The sequence below is a fragment of the Tamandua tetradactyla genome, chromosome 18, assembly GCF_023851605.1.
Source record: "Tamandua tetradactyla isolate mTamTet1 chromosome 18, mTamTet1.pri, whole genome shotgun sequence".
In the NCBI taxonomy this organism is placed as follows: Eukaryota; Metazoa; Chordata; class Mammalia; order Pilosa; family Myrmecophagidae; genus Tamandua; species Tamandua tetradactyla.
The window spans coordinates 57,166,260-57,185,888 of record NC_135344.1 but is presented as its reverse complement, the minus strand read 5'-3'; the positions used below and the strand labels follow the sequence as shown (position 1 = coordinate 57,185,888).

Sequence of the window (19,629 nt, the reverse complement as noted above, 5' to 3'; positions counted from 1 at the left end):
GAAACTATTTATCTAATAAATTATTACTATCCAGGGTACATAAAGAAATCCTTCAAATTAACAACAAAAAGATAAACAATCCAACTTTAAAATGGGCCAAAGACTTAAACAGACATCTCTGCAAAGAATATACACAAATGGCCAGAAAGCACATGTAAAGATGCTCAACATCATTAGTCATCAAGGAAATGCAAAGGAAAACCTTTGAGATATCATTTCACACTCATTAGAATGGCTGCTATTTAAAAAAACGAAAAATAAGTATTGGAGGATGTGCAGAAATAGGAACACTCATTCACTACCAGCTGCAAAATGTGTAAAATGGCACAGTCATTCTGGAAGACAGAGTGGCAGATCCTCAGAAAGCTATGCATAGAACTACCATATAACCTGGCTATCCGACTACTAGATATGTACTCAAAAGAACTGAAAGCAAGGACGCAAACAGATAATTGCACATCAATGCTCAGAGCAGCATTATTAATAATTCCCAAAAGATGGAGGCAAACAAGTATCCATCAACCAATGAATGGATAAATAAAATCTGGTATATACATCGAGTTGAACATTCTGCTATAAAAAGGGAAAAATGAAGTCCTGATACAGTGAAAACATGGATAAACCTTGAAGACATCATGCTGAAGGAAATAAGCCAGACACAAAAGGACAAATATTGTATGATCTCACTGATTTGAAACAATTAGAGTAAAACAAACTCACAGAATCAGAATTTAGAATACAGGTTACCAGAGGATGAGGTAGGGATAGGGAATGGGAAGTTAAGGCTTAAAATATACAGGGTTCCTGTTTGGAATGATGGAAATATTTTGGTAATGGATGGCAGGACAGCCTTGTGAATGCAATTAACAGTACATATATCTGAATGTGATTAAGAGGGGAAATGTTGGATTGTATATATGGTAACAAAAAAAACTTAAAAAAAAAATCCATGGAACTACAGAACACAAATAGTGGGCCCTAAGCTAAAACATGGACTTAAATGAATTATACAGTTTTTTAAATGTGCTATCATCAATTGTAACAAATGATCCACACCAATGCAGGGTAGTGGAGGTAGTGTGGTATGTGGGAATCCTTTATTCTATGCATGATTGTTCTTTAAATCTACAATCTTTTTTTTTTAAGGTAGCTCAAAAGAAAAAACAAATCTTTTTTATATGTACCTGTTGTTTCATATGCCCATGTTTATGTGTTCTAATTTCATACCTGTTTGAGGATCTTTGCTATTGAAGTATTTAATGCTTTGAACATACATATTTTAAAATTGGAATACACATATTTTAAAAAATTTTTAAACGTGTATATTTAAAGCAATAAATACTTCAGTAACAAAGGTTCCATAAGAGTAATTTTAGCTGGCATGGATGAATGTACTGCTAAGTGATTTTGACTTTCTATTAGTTTTTTGACATAATGAAAATATTTGGTTCATGGGCTTAAATTAGTGAAAGGTTCTATTTGTCTTTTTATTTTGTTCTTTCCCTGCCAACCCCCCTGCCCTTCATCCTTCCCTTTCTACTTCCACTTGTCCTCTTGACCCCCATTAAGCCCATAAACAAATCTGAGAACTTCCTTCCAATGATTATAGAAATATTTAAACATAATTACCAAGACTCACAATAATGCTGTTCAGCTCCTTATCAAGGACCCAACATAGATCTTCTTGTATGATTAGGCTCAACTTTCCCAAAACAAGTTCCCAGGTAATGATCAGCAGCAGCAAGCCTTTTTTAAGTTTCTTTTTTATAAATGCAAATAGTGGGGGAGAGCCCCATTCCAGCCTCTGACTATAATAAGTAAACCTGGCTCAGGTATCTGATCTTGTGTAATACGTTTAGTCTCTATTACTTCGTAAGAATCAATTTCTCGATTGGCTCTCAATTCTTACTACAAGCTTCTATATTCAGAATCCAGGAGGCCCATGGGTTCAGACTCACCCACCAATGTACATATTTATTTATTTTTGGCCCTCACAGATGGTTAGCTTATTTTGAGCCTGGCTAACTCTGGTTTAATCTACTTTAGTTTTATGTATTTTTACTATTATTTCTATATGGAGATGGCATGAAATAATAAAGCCTTCCTGACCAGAAGTCTACATGCAATAAGCACACACACAGACACACACACAAACAAAACAAAACAAAACCAAGTACATATACTCTCTGGCCCTATGTGACTGACCTCCTTGTTCATTTTCTATTTCCAACAAAATTACTAAGTCAAAATGTGAAATACACACTTTAAGTGATACTAATGATATCAACATACTGCAAATTATGATTCAAAGGTATTTAATCACTAGAATATTTAGGTAGATTTTATTTCAAAGACACAAAAACAGTTAAGTGCCACTGATTTGCAGTTTGAAAGTCAATTCCTTCTTATGAAAATCAAGTTATAACTTATTAAAACTCAAAATGCTTTTTTGGGGGTGTGGGGGATGAATGACTTTCAGAATAGTCTGAGAGTCGTGAATAAAGAAAACATTGCTGTGTTTATTTAGAGAGTATTACCCCTTGGAGCCAGCATTTGCACTAATGCATTTTACATTAGTGTGCCACATCAGGAAATCCTGACTTTTTAGTGCCAAGGGGGTAATTAATATCAGTTCATGTTTTCAAAATGGTTGTGTTTATGTGGAATGAGGACTGAGTACTAACACGTAGAGCTTGAAGTATGAAAGCTTGCTGTGAAGCAAGATCTTAGGAAAGAATGGAATACTGAAATTAATGAACAGGAAATAGGATTTCTAGGGATAGAATGATATTAGTACTGAAAAGCCACAGCCACACTTCCTTGCTCTTAATTTACTAAGCATTAACAGAAATAATTCCTATATTATGAATATAGCTATATTCATAGGAGGGTAAAATCTTCAATAGCTATATACAGTATTTTGATCCACTGATATGAGGAGTTTTGAAGTTATTAAAATTTGACATGTACAGAATAGCATATTAAAAATGATCACTACTGCAAAATATATTTCTAACTTAATATAGTTATACCTTCCATAGGCAAAAAAAAAAAAAAAAAAAAACTCTTTATATTTGTTCCAAGCTAAAAAATACAAACCAGAAACTAAGGAAACAGGGGAGCATTTGAGAAAAAAACTCCTAAAAAGAAACTCAATTGGTAGAGGGTCCAAATAAAGTTAAAACATTAAGAGAATTTATGAATTCATATTTAAGCATTTCTCAAAGTACACAGAAAGCTGGCATTTCTATTTACACAAATGAAAAATACATAAATATTCAGCATATTCTTACAATACTTTCAAATTAAATTTATTAGCTGGTTATCAAATATAGCATTTCAATTCATTCAAGTGATGTGAAGCAGAGGAAGATCTTTTTAAAATTATTATTAGAGAAGTTGTGGGTTTATAAGTCATATTTAGCTTGATACTAACTTGACTTCAATAGCATACAAATACACTTTTCTTATACCTGTCTGTCCCATCTATTTATGTCTTTGTGTCCCAAACCATTAGTTTTATCATTACGTTTTAAGTATTTGCACTGTAGGAAGAAGTGGAGTTACATATCAAAATATTCAATAGTTCTAGCATTTATAATTACCCAAATGCTTACCTTTACTGGAGGTTTTTATTTCTTTATGTCGCTTTGAACCACTGTCTAGTGTCCTTTCCTTTCAGTCTGAAGAACCCCTTGAGCATTGCTTGTGGGGCAGGTCTAGTGGTAATGAACTCCCTCAGCTTTTGTTTATCTGGGAATGTCTTAATCTCTCCCTCATTTTAAAAGAAAGTTTCATCAACTATAAGACTCTTCACTGGCAGTTGTTTTATTTCAACTCACTACCTTCTTGCCTCTGTGGTTTCTGATGAGAAGTTAACACTCATATCTAATTAGGACTCCCTTGCACGTTAACATACTGCTTTTCTCTTGCAGGTTTCAGAACTCTCTCCTCCTTCTTTGAATTCAACAGATTGACCAATAAATGATGGGGTGTGTTTTTCATGCTTATCCTGTTTGGTATTCTCTGGGCTGCTTGGATGTAATTATTTATGTCTTTCGCTAAATTTGGGAGTTCTCTTGTCATTATTTCTTTTGAATGAGCTAGCAACGGGCCATATCCCAGAATAGCCCACTGCAAGAGTGGAGGACGGGTACTGGTAACCACTGCAGAGAGAAAGCAATTTACTAGTTCTTATCATACTTTACCAGTCTCTTCCTCCCACTCTTCCCCGGATGCTGTGTTGTGTTCTACCAACTAAAGAACTTCAAAATAGTTGTTTCAGACGTCTTCTACTTGTTTACTAGTTGTTGTGATGGAGAGACTTAATCCTGGAGCCTCCTACTCCACCATTTCCCACAATCCTCAGAGGATGACCTTAAAGGAAATACTTTTGAAATTTGTTCTACTTCATTAGTAAAGAATAAAAACTGAATGATTATGAAGTACAGTACATGCATAATACACTAACTTGCCATTCCTAAAAATATGCCATGAAGAAAATGTCATAGGGTAGTATTAACTACATACCCTATGTTAGAGTAGAGGTCTTTTCCAATGTTACAAAATGCTGCCAAAATAAAGCTTAAATAAGATAAAAATGTTACTTCTCTCCTATGCTGGTAGGCAAAAGAGAAGAGTAGGCTTCATGAGACCATTCAGGGAACTTTCCATTTTATCTAGTTGCACTGCTATTCCTTAGTTATTTTTCTAATCCATTAAGGCCAAAGCTCCCCACCAACGTGTCATGTTTCACTTCAGGTGGAACAGAAAAGAAAAAATGGAGCACATGCTGATCTAGAAGTTTGCACATATCACTTCACCTCACATCCCACTGGATGGAACTTAAGGTCAATTGACCATACCAAGCTCTAAATGAGGCTGCTAAGTGTAGTCTCATATAGGCAGCCATGTGTTTACCCAAAACTTTGGAGTTTATTTTTAAAAAGTCAAGAAGAATATCGAGCTATAATTACTATTCTCTAACAAACAGGATGAAAACCTCTCAAAATATTCAGGATCCCTTATTCACCTATTGTACCATTAAATAATTTAAAAAAAAAACCTTTTATTTTGAAATAATTTCAAACTTACAGTATAGTTGCAAAAATAATACAAACCCCATACAGAGAACTCCAATATACCCCTACCCCAGAGACTCTGATATACCAGTTTTAACATTTTGCCTCCTTTGCCCTCCTTCTCTTTTCCTCCCTCCCTATTTTTCTGAACATCTGAGAGCATCTTGCCCACATTATATTCCTTGAACACACAACTTCTATGTGATTTACTATGAACAGGGATATTCACTTATGTAATATCTCTTAAGTGCAGTTATCAAATTCAAGAAATTTAATGTTAATATAAAGCTTACAGTCTTTATTCCAATTTTTTCTTATGTTCCAATAATGACCTTTTGTGCCTTCTCCTTTTTACTTAGATCCCATCCACTATCACGTATTGAATGTTATTCTATTTAGTTTCTTTGATTGTGGAAACATATTAATATAAATTATCCCATCCCAATACCTTCCAAGCTTATCATTCAATAGTATTAATCACATTCATGATACTGCTACTACACCTCATAACTATCCATTACTAGAACTTCCCCTTCACCCCAGAAACTCGACTCATTTTGCTTAAACTTCCCATTGTCCTGCTCCCAATCCCTATAACCTGTACTCTTACCTTATGTCTCTATGAGCTTGCATATTCTCCATTTTCTTTGTGATAATTATAGAGTTTAAATTTAACATCCTAATTCTGTAACAATCTCGTTTTGCTTTTATTTCAATCTTACGTCAAAGCACATGACCTGTTCCTTTATCCCTGTCTCCACCTTTATGAAGTTCTTGTCAAAAATTACGTATTTATACACGAGCACCAAATCACCAACTTATCATTACATTTTATACATTTGCCTTTTAGATCCTGTATGAAGTAAAAAGTGGAGTTACAAATAAAAAATAAACTACTGGTATTCACATTTGACTCATATTATCTTTACTGGAAATCTGTGTTTCTTCATGTAGCCTTAGTCAATTGTCTAATATCCTTTCCTTGAAATCTGCAGAACACTTTTTAGAATTTCTAGAAGGGCTGGTCTGGTGTTAATGAAGTCCTTCAGCTTTTGCTTATCTGGGAATGCCTTAACTCCTCACCCTCATTTTTAACAGACAGTTTTGCTGAATACAAAACTCTCAGTTGCCAACTTTTTGCTTTCAAGAGTTTGAACATGTCTTTTCATTGCCTTCATGCCTCCATGGTTTCCAGTGAGGAACTGTTACTTAATCTTACTTAAGTTCCCTTGTATGTGACACACTGCTTCCCTGCTGCTTTCAGAATTCTATGCTCAGCATTTGACAGGCACAGAACAGGTTCATTTGGGTTTATACTGTTTGGAGTGTGCTGAGCATCTTGGATGTGTCTATTCATGGCTCTCATTAAATTTGGGAAGTTTCCAGTCTTAAGTTCATTATTTTCTCTGCCCCTTTCCCTCTTCTCTTTCTGGGATTCCCACGATGCATATATTGGTATCCTGGATGGTATCCATAGGTACCCGGGTTCTGTTCACATTTCTTCATTCTTCTCTTTCTCAAACTGGGTAATTTCTTATCTTCAAGTTCTCTGATTCTTTCTTCTGCCAGCTCCAATTCCCTGGTGAACGCTTGTAGGGAATTTCTAATTTCTGTTGCCGTGATTTTCAGCATTTGGTTCTTTTTCATAATTTCCATCTATTTATATCTTTTGTATTCAACTATCATCTTCCTGATTTCCTTTAGTTCTTTGTCCATATTTTCTTTTGGTTCTTTGAACATATTTAGGAATTTTAAAAAAATATTTTGGCTTTGTCTGGTATGTCCTAGGTCTGATCTCCCTCACTGATAGTTTGTAATGCTTTAATCTTCTCCTTTGCATGGGCTAACACTTCTTTATTTCTTGGTATGTATGTAATCTTTTGTTGAAATCTGGACATTTTGATATTTTAGATATTGCTGGAATTTGGACTCTGTGACATCTGTTCCTTAAGCTTGTATCCAGCTAATGTTTTGGCGCAACTTTAGTTGAATGCCAGGAACTAACAAAAATAAAAAAGGTAAAAAAGAAAACACTTCCCAGTCTTTGTAGATTGTACTGTTATTCTCCTTCTGGGCTTATCCATACAATAAATTTGGAGAACTCCATGCCAAAGCACAGGGGTCTCCCTGATTCCTTCTGTGTATGCCTTATCTTGGGTATGTGCATGAGGCCTTAGGAATTTCACCATATACATGGTTCTGAATGCTTCTTCTTCATTAGAAAACCGTTTCCTCTCAGTCCTGGGCACTGTACTGCTATGTCCCACGGCCAGCAATCTCTTACCCTAGTTGGCACAATTTGACTGCTCTCCCACTACGTTTTATAGGAAACCTCAGTGAGTAGCTTTCTACACACAGGCAAAGTTCTAGGACAGCAAGTCCCTCAGGCCACCACCAGACAAACTGGGTCAGATATACATGCTTCCATATGTGCCTGAGGGTTATTTTGTTTTCTCTGGAACCAGGAGCAGGGATCTGCACTAGAATATGGGCCAACTCCACAACAAGTTGATGAGGAGTGGATGAGGGGTCAGCCACACAATCTTACCATTTTTAAGTGGCCTTTTCTTGATTCGGTGCTTACTCTGTTACTGCTCTGTTATTGCTCTGCCATCTTGATCAGAAATATTTTTTTAAATATAAATATTTTAGACAGAAGTAAAGGAAGTTCTCTAGTGGGTCTATATGTAATATTACCATGTTGAAGATGAACAAAATTGGAAGAGGTGGTATAGACCAATGTGTCCACTGATTAACATTAGAAATATGAATTAGTTCTTGCAAGAACTGCTTCAAAATATGATTCATGTACAAAGAATGCTAAAGTCCAGGGTACAGGGGGAAAACTGCTATTGTATGCTATGGGCTATATTCAAAAGGAAAACATTAGCACTACCACAGCAACAGCAGAACTAAATAATGGGGGGAGGGACATGAGTTAACGGGAGGTTTAGAGTTCCTATTTGGCAAGGGTGTGTTTACTGGTTTTCTCTTGGAAACAATGAAATTATCTAAAACGGAGAATGCTGATGGACTGTAGACTTCAGGCACTATACATGATGCCTGATGAAAGCAGGTGGTTGAAGATGTACTTGACTGACAAAGAGGTTGGCAAATGATGGTGTGTATTTATGAACAAAGGTTGTGTTGTTTCAAAAAGGGACAAAATCATTAGGCATGCAAAGATATGAGTGAACATGTGGGACATCTGGTGAGGCAAAATAAGTCAGGAACAAAAGAAGAACAATGGTATGTTCACCTTTAGGAATTGCTTATAAGAAAACAGAGGCTGTTTTATATATATGTGTGTATATATATATATATATATATATATATATATATATATATATATAACCTGATATTTAGAGATAAGAATGAAGCTGATCAGGTTGAGGTTAAAGTAATTCAGAACACAGAGAGGTAAGGAAGACAGTGTCTATATTTTAGAACCACGCATACTCTTTGGGACCAATGGAAAAACGGTTTATTTGGTCTGGAACTGAAATTTTCTGTAGTGCATAATCTAATTTAACCTATCTGTACACCTCTTTTGAACAACTGAAACACAGGGAGTACAGAATAAGAGGCCCTTTAATCCTGTATAGATTATTGTAATGCCTGGATACATCTTAAAATACATTAAACAGATCATCAAAAAGCACTGGCAAAGTCCCTTGAGGGATGCGAGAAAGAATACGGAACTATTAAACCTTACCATCAAGGAATCCCCTAATACTGTGTCAAACTTTAGGGACACCCAAATCAATAGGCCATGCTCTCCATCCTGAGGTTTACTCTTATGAAGCTTATGTAAGGCAGTAGAGAAGCTTAGATTACCTATAGGCATGCCTAAGAGTTACTTCTAGAGGACCTCTTTTGTTGCTCATATGTGGCCTCACTCTCTCTAAGCCCAACTCTGCAAATGAAATTATTGCGTCCCCACTACATGGGACATGACGTCCAGCGGTGAAAGTCTCCCTGGCGATGTGAGAGATGACTCCCAGGGATGAATGTAGTCCTGGCACCATGGGATCAACAATATAATCCTGACCAAAAGGGGGAAAAGAAGTGTAGCAAATAAAGTATCATCAGCAGAGAGAGTTCAAATAGAGCTGAAAGGCTACTCTAGAGGTTGCTGTTATGTAAGCTTTAGTTAGACACTGCTACCTATTATAACCTGCCAAATCTCGAACAGAACCATTTCAGCCAATCCTAAAGAATACCTGGTGCAATATGTAAGATACAAGGGTTCCATGCACTACAGTAACTTTCAAGAAACCTGCAACCTCCAAATGAGTCCCTGGTCCAGATAAGTCCTGAAACCTAGAGGGTCCAGCCTCTCCAGAACATCAGATAGTTCCATTTCCCTACCCCATATTAGTGACAGACCCTTCCAATATGAAAAATTTAGAATGGTCATAGCCCAAATACCCCTAAAGAGAGGGATGGAAAGATCAAAGGTGATGGTGGAGTTATATAGTGAAGACAGGATTTAACAAATGGACATGAATGCTGAATCATTAAATTGATATCTCTTTTAGTTTCCAGTATCCTAAAGCAGTTAAGTAAAAACCTTAAACCATGTAATTGTAACCCATGTCAAACTCTGAAATATGTTCTACAGCTAATGGTGGTACAGTGCTTTGAAATTTATTGCTTTTTTGTATATTTGTTACTTTTCACAAAAGAAGAAGGAAAAAAGGTCAATTGTGATGATAAAAAATATATTTAAGCCTTCTAGCCTCCTATATTCTGGAGCAGCTAGAAGTAAAAAATTCTGAGAGGATCATATGGTAGCCCATGACAAACTCTGGGATCTGTCCTGTAACTACTTGTTGAAGAGTGCTTTGAAAACTATTGGTTTTTTTAATTTCCTTACTTTGTATATATGTTATACTATACAATAAGAAAGTAAAAAAGAAAGAAAGAAAAAAAGAAAACCCAGGGATGTTTGCAAAAAAAGTGCCAGCGAAACTGAGAAAAAGGAAACACCCACAGAAACTGTTGGAACAAACCACTTAAATCAGAAGATGAAAGAAACAAAATCCTAAGAGAAGGCCAGCAGATGTCACCATGTCCCTAGCCATATGACAGAGAGCTCAACAGTAGCTGTTCTACAGGGAAGGCATTGTCCAGTTGATGCCTAAATTTGGACATTTTCATTGCCTTAGAAGTGTAAACTTGTAAGCTAATAAAATCCCCTTTGCTGAAAAAAAGTAAACAGTTGTCACGAAAATCTTCTTGTATGTATCCCAGTTCAAGATTATAGTCTAAACATAAATGCATCACTTACACATCTAAGCTTTCAAATTATGGATTCCTATCAGGAAAAAAAACAAAAAAACAAGCATATATAAATACATAACATGCATATATACACACAAAATGCATATACATACATACATATGTATTTGATGGAATAACATATACATATGTACTTGTATGTGTATAGCATACCCCCTATCTTTCTCAAAAGCTTCCCAGGTTGAACATTAATATATAGTCATCTTATTTATAGGTCTTTAATGAATTAATGAATTCAGAACTCAAAATTTTATTGCTCTACCTATGTCAGAAACTTGGATTTGTACACAACAATAAAAAAATTCCTATTGATTAAATTTTCTTGTAATCGAACATACTTAGTAAGCTATAAAGACAATTAGTAAAGTATAAATGAAAATTGAAGCATTTTAAGACTTAAGCAAAATTCTCTAAGTGGTTCTATTCATACTATATAAAAATACATTTCAAATGTTCTCTTAGTATTCAGAAGTCAGTCCTTGCTAACATATCCTTGCTGATAACAATTATCCAGTAGAAAACACCTTGTTGGGGAAAAAAACCATCAATTACAGTACTCATAACTTTACTATCAATTAAATTGTTATTCTTAAATGAATCTAATCTTTGAAATGGCATAAATCAAATGTACTTTAACTGTAACTTTTTAATTTAATACAAGGAATAAGGTGGCCCCTCAAATCAGTTGAAGTAAATGGATAATTCAATAACAGATGTTGAAATAGCTAGTTATCCATATAGGAAAAAATTTAATCCTCCAAATTATATCACACACTAAAACTAATTTTTGAAAAATGGAAGCCAAAATGGGTAATATTTTTATAAGTTTTCAAGTTAGGGTGGTTGCAAGAAATGTTATTTTGTCTAAAATTCTGCATACAATTTTTACTATATAAAGTCATAAATACAGTGAAAGACATCACAGGCAAGGTTAAAGCACAATGAAGAAAGAGAAGGTATTTACAACATATGAAAGAAACAAAAGATGAATATGTACATATACAGAGCCACGTATTATGATATATGTATATGTATATATTTCTTCTCTTTTATCAAACATCACAACAGAAAAATAGAGAAAGGACATTAAAAGACATCTCACATAAAAAAAAGTATTGTTTGATATTTGAAGTGATGCTCAACATTAAAATGAATCAAATGTTAAACAAATTAAATTCCCAGAAAGTATTTTTAAAAGCTTACTAGAATTGCAAAAATTAACAAGGTTAATAATATGGCATTGGCAGAGATAAAACCTTTTGGGAAGACACTTTTTAAAATATACATAAACTAATGTAAAAAAAGTACAGGTAGTATAATTCTATTTTTGTTAAAAAAAAACCAACAACATATACACACATAACAATAATATATGTTGGCTTATATGTGGAAAATCAACTTGGAAGAAATGTACCAAACCTTTAATAATTATGAAATTACAGAGAACGTATTCCTTCCATGTAATGTATTTCTGTTAAGGTTTGAAATATTTAACATGAATGATTTTTCAAACTGAAAGCAAAGGCAGGGCTTTATACATGCACATTCTGAGGATGGTTTCTAATTCAATGTTAGCATTGAAAATACCTTATTTCAAGAACAGAAAGAGTCCTTAAAGATCATCCACGCTGTTTTTTTTTTAAGAGTAGTTAAAAGAACAGACACCTTACTGAAATACTTAGAGATTAAATGACATAATGATCACTTCACTTTGTAGGTATGTTGACAAAACAGTATTAGTCATGAGTTGCTAAGAGGATGAGTTGGGCAACTGTACATGGAGGTTCCTTATAGTATTCCATCCACTCCATTAAAAACGTTAAAAACAAAACCAAGAACAATGTGCTCCTACAACTCTAAAGAATAATACTAACAATTTAAATCTCAAACAATTAGTACAATTAAGTGTTTTAAAACGTTTCTCAATAATCATCCTGCTCTTCCTTTAGAAGAGCTTCTGGAGTTTTATGACATGGTATATACTACATTTTAATAAAATAAAAATTTCAGTTTTAGAATACATATTCTATATGGGAATATCATATTTGGTAGAAAGCTACAAGTAAAGTAAAGTTATTCTTCTTACCAAGTATCAAAAGAGTAATGTAATTTTTGTCACCACCAATTAAAAACTTTTACGAAATAAGACTGTTATAAAACAATTAAACCTTGCAAATGTACTAGTCTCCAGGAAGGAAGTCCTGGAGGAAATTCTGCTTATTAAAATTGCAATTTTAGTTTCCATTAAAAGGAGAATAAGACAACAGAAGATGGGTTGGTAAGACAAATTATTTCTTAATGTCAATTGAGCTTATTTCAAATGAGATAACATATCTACATGAGGTTGGGTTCAGTACAATTTTGTCTCCTTAACTAATTTATCTAATTCAGTCATCTTGATTATAGCCTCATGGACTTCATTTTCAGAGAAAGAATTCTGAAACAAACAGCCTATATAACATGCTGATTACTGAATAGTTAATTCTAATTAACTTGGCATGGCAAGAGAATTGTGATAAAAGTCCTAGAATACAAATACTATCTGCTTGTACTGGAATAACTTACATAAAAAAACAAACTGCATAATCTCCAGACAAAATAAGCGAGTCAAAGAGATCTAATTTAAAGAAACAAATGAGAAAATTAAAATCACAAATAATTTATTTTTCCGTTAGAGTTGATATAGTTTAAATAGCAACAAAGTACATAGTGGTGGAAAACTGCACAGAATCTATAAGCATTTCAATCACAGTAAGGCTGACCATGTTCTATTTGTTCAAACTTTGATGTCCATTTTCTACTGACCAACTTGTAAAAAAAAAACCCTATTCTGACCTTAAAACACATGCTCCCGCTCTCATACACACACACACACACTGAAATTCCTCCTTTTGATTATAATATGCTGAGACAGTTATGTTTTGCTTATTCAAATTTAAGGTACTCTTTCTGTTTTATTTCAGATTAGAAGTGGGAAAAAAATTCAATTATAAAAGAATACATCTATTCCCCAGACATAGGCAACTGTGATGAAAATAGCAACTTACCTTTGGGCTAGATGTTTTCAAATAAGGCCTACATAATTCTGGTTATAACTTCCCATTGCATGCTTTCCTGGACCAATGCAGTTATCCTTGAAGTTAGTTAAAACAATCAGATACAGAATAGTCTCATATAATGGTTAAATATGTCATGATCCTAAACAAAGAAAGCTAGCATGCAACTTTTATGCTTTTACTAGAGATCAGAATAAAATCTCATCAATAAGCATTTTCTTAAACATATCTGTCTTATGTTTACCAACCTAAAAAACGGAAAAATGGAAAAGTGTTCTTTTATAAATGGCATTATTTCTAGATAAGAAAGTTGAAACAAAGGTTGTAAAGTTTCCTGAACTATTTTATTATATAAACCAATTATCCTTCTAATGTTAAAAATAAAATTACTGCATCAGTGTGGACTCTTCTTTAATATCATCTATAAAATCCTGGTATTACTTACTAAATTCCCTGATTAATCAAACAAGGTAAAATTAATACTTCCATTTTCAGTTATTGCTATTTTAGGAGAAGATTCTGATTACCACTTCATTTACATGAAACTGTTACCAAAAATTCTTCAGATCGAACATGAAAGTAATTCTTACTGCCTCACATTTTTAAACTGTATTATAAATGATTATTATAAAAAAGTTTTAATCCACAAAATGGGAAGGCATTTTTTAAAAATGTCTTTCTTACACAAAACTCTATCATAGTGCCCTTAATTATCTAATAGATAAAAGGGATTTAAATTTCCTCTAAAAGAAAACAACAGTGGACATATGATGTGCTTTGTCTTCTCCCTCATCTTTATCTTTATAGTGCACCATTTTGAGACCAACAAAATCAAGCATCAACCATGCTCCAACCCACGTTAACAGAGGATTTATGATTCTGCCCAGCACATAGCGTGCCGCCTTGCATATTTACCACACAAAATAAGCATAATATACAAAATATTGCTACTGTAAAAAGTGTACATTTCCCTCTTCCCCTTACAAAAGAATCTGTGGAAAAGTATTAAATTCCCTTAACCTTCATAAACATACAAAGCTGTTCACACCTTTCAGTCTGTAACAGTCCGTTTGAAACACAGTTCTGAAATCACTGCAAATTGGTTATGTCATTGCATTTTCTGTGCAATGTTGCCATCTAGAGTAGAAATGTGAAATCAAGAGTATTTTTGAATTACTAAAGCCTTTTACAACTAAGCCACAAAGGCTGCTTACTGATGAAACAACCACTTATCCACAAGGTTTTTCCAAAAACTATATGGAATGGAAGGATCTCTTCACAGGGAGGTGTCCACAGTGCTGAGGTGACAATATGGCTACTAATAGATATTGGCTAGTAGAATGCAGGTATTTTTTCACTGCTGGTAATTTCCATACTGTCCCTAAAAGATAAGATTTAAAAATATAATTAGATAGTTTGGCACAGAAAATTACAAACATGTCTTTTTTATAAGCTGTTATATAATACAAATACAACTGTACCCAAAACAAATAATTTATATATTAGGTATGTAGTATCACTCTGCAATTTCTTCTGAAATTACATTTAATTGCAAATTAATTTCATAGTCCTAATTATGCAAGAATTAATTTCACAGACCTAAATATTCAAAAGACTAGCAAATGAGCCTAGAATAGTACCTGTCACACTGGAGGAACTTAAATGTTTGATGAATTTTGTTGAATTGAGCAAGAGTAAGTGAGAGATTCTATTTATAAACACTGATATGGTATATATCAGTATATAAATTATATGCTAAGGTCACAACTTTATAACTATTTAGCTTATTATACTCACTATGATGAATTAACAACCTCAAGGGTACTTAGGATAAATGGCAGGTGAGGATAGAAAGATACCTGAGAAATAGAGGTTAAAGAACTTATTAGCCAAGCTAAAGAACTTGGACCTTCCCATGAGGTCAGTGAAGTGTCAGCAGAGAAATATAGACAGGCAGCTATCTTGATTTTATTATTTTTAATGAGGTAAACCAGAAGGCCTGAAAGCTGAAGGGATGGGTGAGAAAGAAAGAGTACAGCTATAAAAGAGGTGATGAACAAAATAGCAAAATCCCAAGGGATAGACAAATAATATCTAGTATATATTTGTTAAGTTAGCTTTTGGAGGAAAGACGAAATATCTTTTTCTCTAAACAGAAGAAGAAAGCTAGAAGGAAAAAAGGGACATACTATGAGATAAATAATAAACTCTCAAATAAAAAGTTCTTAAATATGTTTAATATTTTAAAAGACTTATAAAAGCATCTTTTTTTTCGAAGAAAAGCATTCATTCAAAAAACATAATTACCTGCATCTGTCCTTTGGCTAAATTTCCACTACAAGTCACTTTCATTACTTTATATCATGAAAGTATTCTATAGTTGAAATACTTCTATACCATAAGAAATAGTACCCTTAACGTTTACATTTCCATAGAAGTAGATATACTTGGAAATCTCTTGAGTTTCACCCATTCAGTACATACCTAATAGAAAAATGCACCACAAACACGATTAAAGTTTACGAAGTTGTATTTAGTGAAATTTAAAGTCAATAATGATCTTGAAGTATTTATAGATAAAAATGTCATCTTACCTAGGATTTGCTGTAAAATGCTCTAACTAGTGTGCACCTGGGTGTAGGGATGAGCAACGGGTAAATTAAACCTCATAGGCAAAATTTTGATAAGTATTGAAGTTGTTAAATTACCTAGATACCAAAGACAAGTTTAAATTCCACCTTTATGTTAATTTTCTATTTGAATCTGAACAAGCTCCCTCAGATGCGGTTTCTTCACTGGTTAAGATGGGACAGTAACATCCACCTCTCTGGATTTCAATTTCTATTTCATTAATGGCTTCATTAATTCTTACTTCATTTATTTGTTACGGCACTTAAATAAGAGAGGACATGAGAAAGAGTTTTTTAAATTATAAAGAATTATAAATCAATGAGTATTTGGAAATGCTCCCCTAGTGAATATGTTGTAATGAGATATGCATGATGAAAATTATTGCACACGTAAATGATAGGAAAGTTGAGGTTGAAAACCACTGTGTTAAACAAATATAAGCTATAATTTATCTATTATATTACAAATTACTTGACAGGGTACAGGTTCATCCATCCTTACACCTTAAGTCTTAAAGAATGCCTGATATATAAGACTTTTAAATAATATAGGTCAAATAAATTATATTTAAGCAATCATAAACATTTATTGAGCAAATATTATGTGCTCCTCATTGTTATAAATTTAAAGAACATAGGTGATATTTATAAATAATTAAAGTGCAATTACTAAACAGAAGATAAGTTCTACACGTGTTCAGAAAAGAAAAGATTAACAGGTTAAAATAATTACAAAAATATTTCAGACAATATGAGCATTTTAAGAAATTAGTAAGATTTGAATAGCAGAGAAAAGAAAAGCGGACAATTCAAATAGAAAAAACAGGTAAGGCAAAGAACAGTGAAAAATACAGACTGTTTAGGGAAATCAACAGTTTGAATGAATATACATAATGAGTAGAAATTAAGATCTGTTTGGTAAGAAACAGCTTGAAGCTATAGTGAAAAAGAACACTGGCTCACATTAGCAAGAGCTAACTCAACATACCTCAACAATATGAGTTTAGTGTGTGTTAGACACTGTAAAAAATGTATGTCCATTTATAACCTATGCAATGCAGTAAATATTAACTCTATTTTATAGATGAAAATTCCTCTGAATAGAGTGTAAAGAGTAAGTGGGAAAGGAAGCAAGAATACTTTAGGAGGACCCTATTGTGATGAAGAGAGGAAATGAAAATGGACTAAACTAAAATAAAGAAGGAGGTTACAAAGAAGTGAATGGATTCAAGAGCTTTTTAGGAGAGAGTAGCAACAGGACTTTGGCATTTATTAGACGAGAAGAGGGTTAGGGAGAGAGACTTAAAAATCAAACACAGCATTTAAATTTGTTTTGGTTATACTAAATTGATATACCTATGATACATTTAGGTGTAGATGTTCAATAGGCATTTGATTGCCAGAAGAGAGATGTAGACTAGAAATTGAGATTTGGGAGTCAACAGAATGATAAATTGAAACCACAACAGTAGATGAGATTGACTAGGGAGAGTGTACTGAATGAGACGAGTCTGTAGGCTAGAAACTTGACCAATACCAATCACCTTTAAATTTCTGGTTTTTATTCCATTTATCTAGTCAATTAAAAGTCTTAAAATCACTCCTTCACAATAGTTTTTATTATGATGACTTCTAATCTAGGGAGTAATGGCCTCATTTATTCATTTATTTATACTTTATTCACCAATATTTATTGACTACTGGCTATGTTTCACTACGTGCTGGAGACTCAACAGTAATTTTAAAAAAAGGCAGAGCTGATGCCTCTAAAGAGCTTACAACCTAAGGAAGAGGACTACAACAATAAGAAATAATTAAATAATCTGTTCACTGGAAAGAAACAGTATCCAGAAAAATAAAGGCATGTTTCCATGAAGATGGACATACCCTCCAGCCTGAAACACACAAAACATGAAACAATTTACACAGGAAACTGAACACTGTCCAACAAAGGACAATGATCTCTGAGAGATGGAAAACAAATGTAGTGAGCCCTTCTAATTATCTCAGATTACCGCCTTGAGAGATTCCTGGCCATAGCCCATGGAGGGGGAACTGAGGCTGAGACTGCCAAATGCCCTGAATTAAGGAGATGAAGCTGAGAGTCCAGACAGACCAAGGTAGCTAAGGTTTATAGGACAGAACATCAGAGAACTGCATAGAAAGAGAAAGAGATCTGTGGATATCTGCAGAGGATACTCCTTACATATTCAGTACAGTTATGATAAGCCAATGCATGCAAGGAAAACACCAAAGACTTGGGAAAGTAACACCCAAAAGGATTAGAGGAAGTAATACTTTGCATTCAAACAGGAAAAGAATTAATGTCTATTCCCAACAGCCAGGATGAAAAACTTCATAATTCACAAGGTATTAGGTAGAATACTCCAAAGCGTCTTACCTCGGTAGTAGAAAAATTAACCCTACACTAAACACTCTCGTTCTGCCTAGCAAATGTTAAAAGCAATCCCAAAGGGATCAAGCTGTTTTTAACTTACTTATGCATCCCAAAACAAAGCTCAAGAATATTTCTAGGAATACAAATATATCTATTTCTCAACAAAGTAAAATTCACAATATATGACATACAAAGGAGGAGGAAATTATAATTCATAATGAGGTGAAAAAAATCAATCAAAACCAACCCAGAACAGATACAGATGTTAGAATTAGCACATATGTGAAAAATTATTATACTTGTATTTCTTACGTCAAAAAAGTTAAGCAAATTGAACTTCTAAAGAAGCAAGCAACAATGTCTGAGATGAAAAAAATACCTTGGAAAGGATTAAAGGCAGATGAGACAATGAACAAGATTAGTGAACTTTAAGAAATAGTAATAAAACTATCAAAATGAAACAGAAAAAAAAAGAGAACTTAAAAAAAAACGAACAAAGGATCAGTGAGCTTGGGGAGAACTTTAAGCAGCCTATTAATATACATGCTACTGGAGTCTAGAGGAGAAATGAGTGGAAAGTAGAGCCAGGAAAGATGTTTGACCAAAAATATTCCAAATCTTATGAAAATCTTAAGGCCACAGACCCTAGAAGCTGAATAAAGCATAAGTATAAGAACCATGACGAAATCTATGCCAAGCTATGTTCTAATCAAATTGCTCTAAACAATATGAGCAAGGGGAATTTTTTTCAAACTATGTGATAAAGGTAGAACCTTAAAATCAGCCCGAGTAAAAAATATATTATCAAAAAATAAAAATGCAAGCAGATGTCCCCTAAGAAACAACTTTAAGTGAGAAGACAGTGGAGCAATGTCTTTAAAGTGCTGAAAGAAAAAAAAAGGTCAACCTAGTAGTCCACATCCAGAGAAAATACCTTTAAAAAATGAAGGTGAAATGTTTATAGCAGCATTATTTACAATTGCAAAGAGATGGAAACAGCCAAAATGTCCATCAACAGACGAGTGGCTAAACAAAATGTGGTATATACATACGATGGAATATTATGCAGCTTTAAGACAGAATAAACTTATGAAGCATGTAATAATATGGATGAACCTAGAGAACATTATACTGAGTGAGACTAGCCAAAAACTAAAGGA

The 19,629-nt window shown here is 33.6% G+C and overlaps 1 protein-coding gene across 4 annotated transcripts in view; it reads right to left on the bottom strand.

Annotated features, from left to right (window-relative positions):
- Positions 1–13,028: 13,028 nt before the first annotated feature.
- Positions 13,029–19,629, bottom strand: part of SS18 (SS18 subunit of BAF chromatin remodeling complex) — a 124,121-nt gene continuing 117,520 nt past the window's right edge. For all 4 annotated transcript variants that reach the window (XM_077135742.1, XM_077135744.1, XM_077135745.1 and 1 more), the window contains one exon: positions 13,029–14,822. In XM_077135742.1, coding sequence (XP_076991857.1) covers positions 14,796–14,822 — 27 coding nt within the window. In that variant the 3' untranslated portion in view covers positions 13,029–14,795. The remainder of the gene's footprint in view (positions 14,823–19,629) is intronic.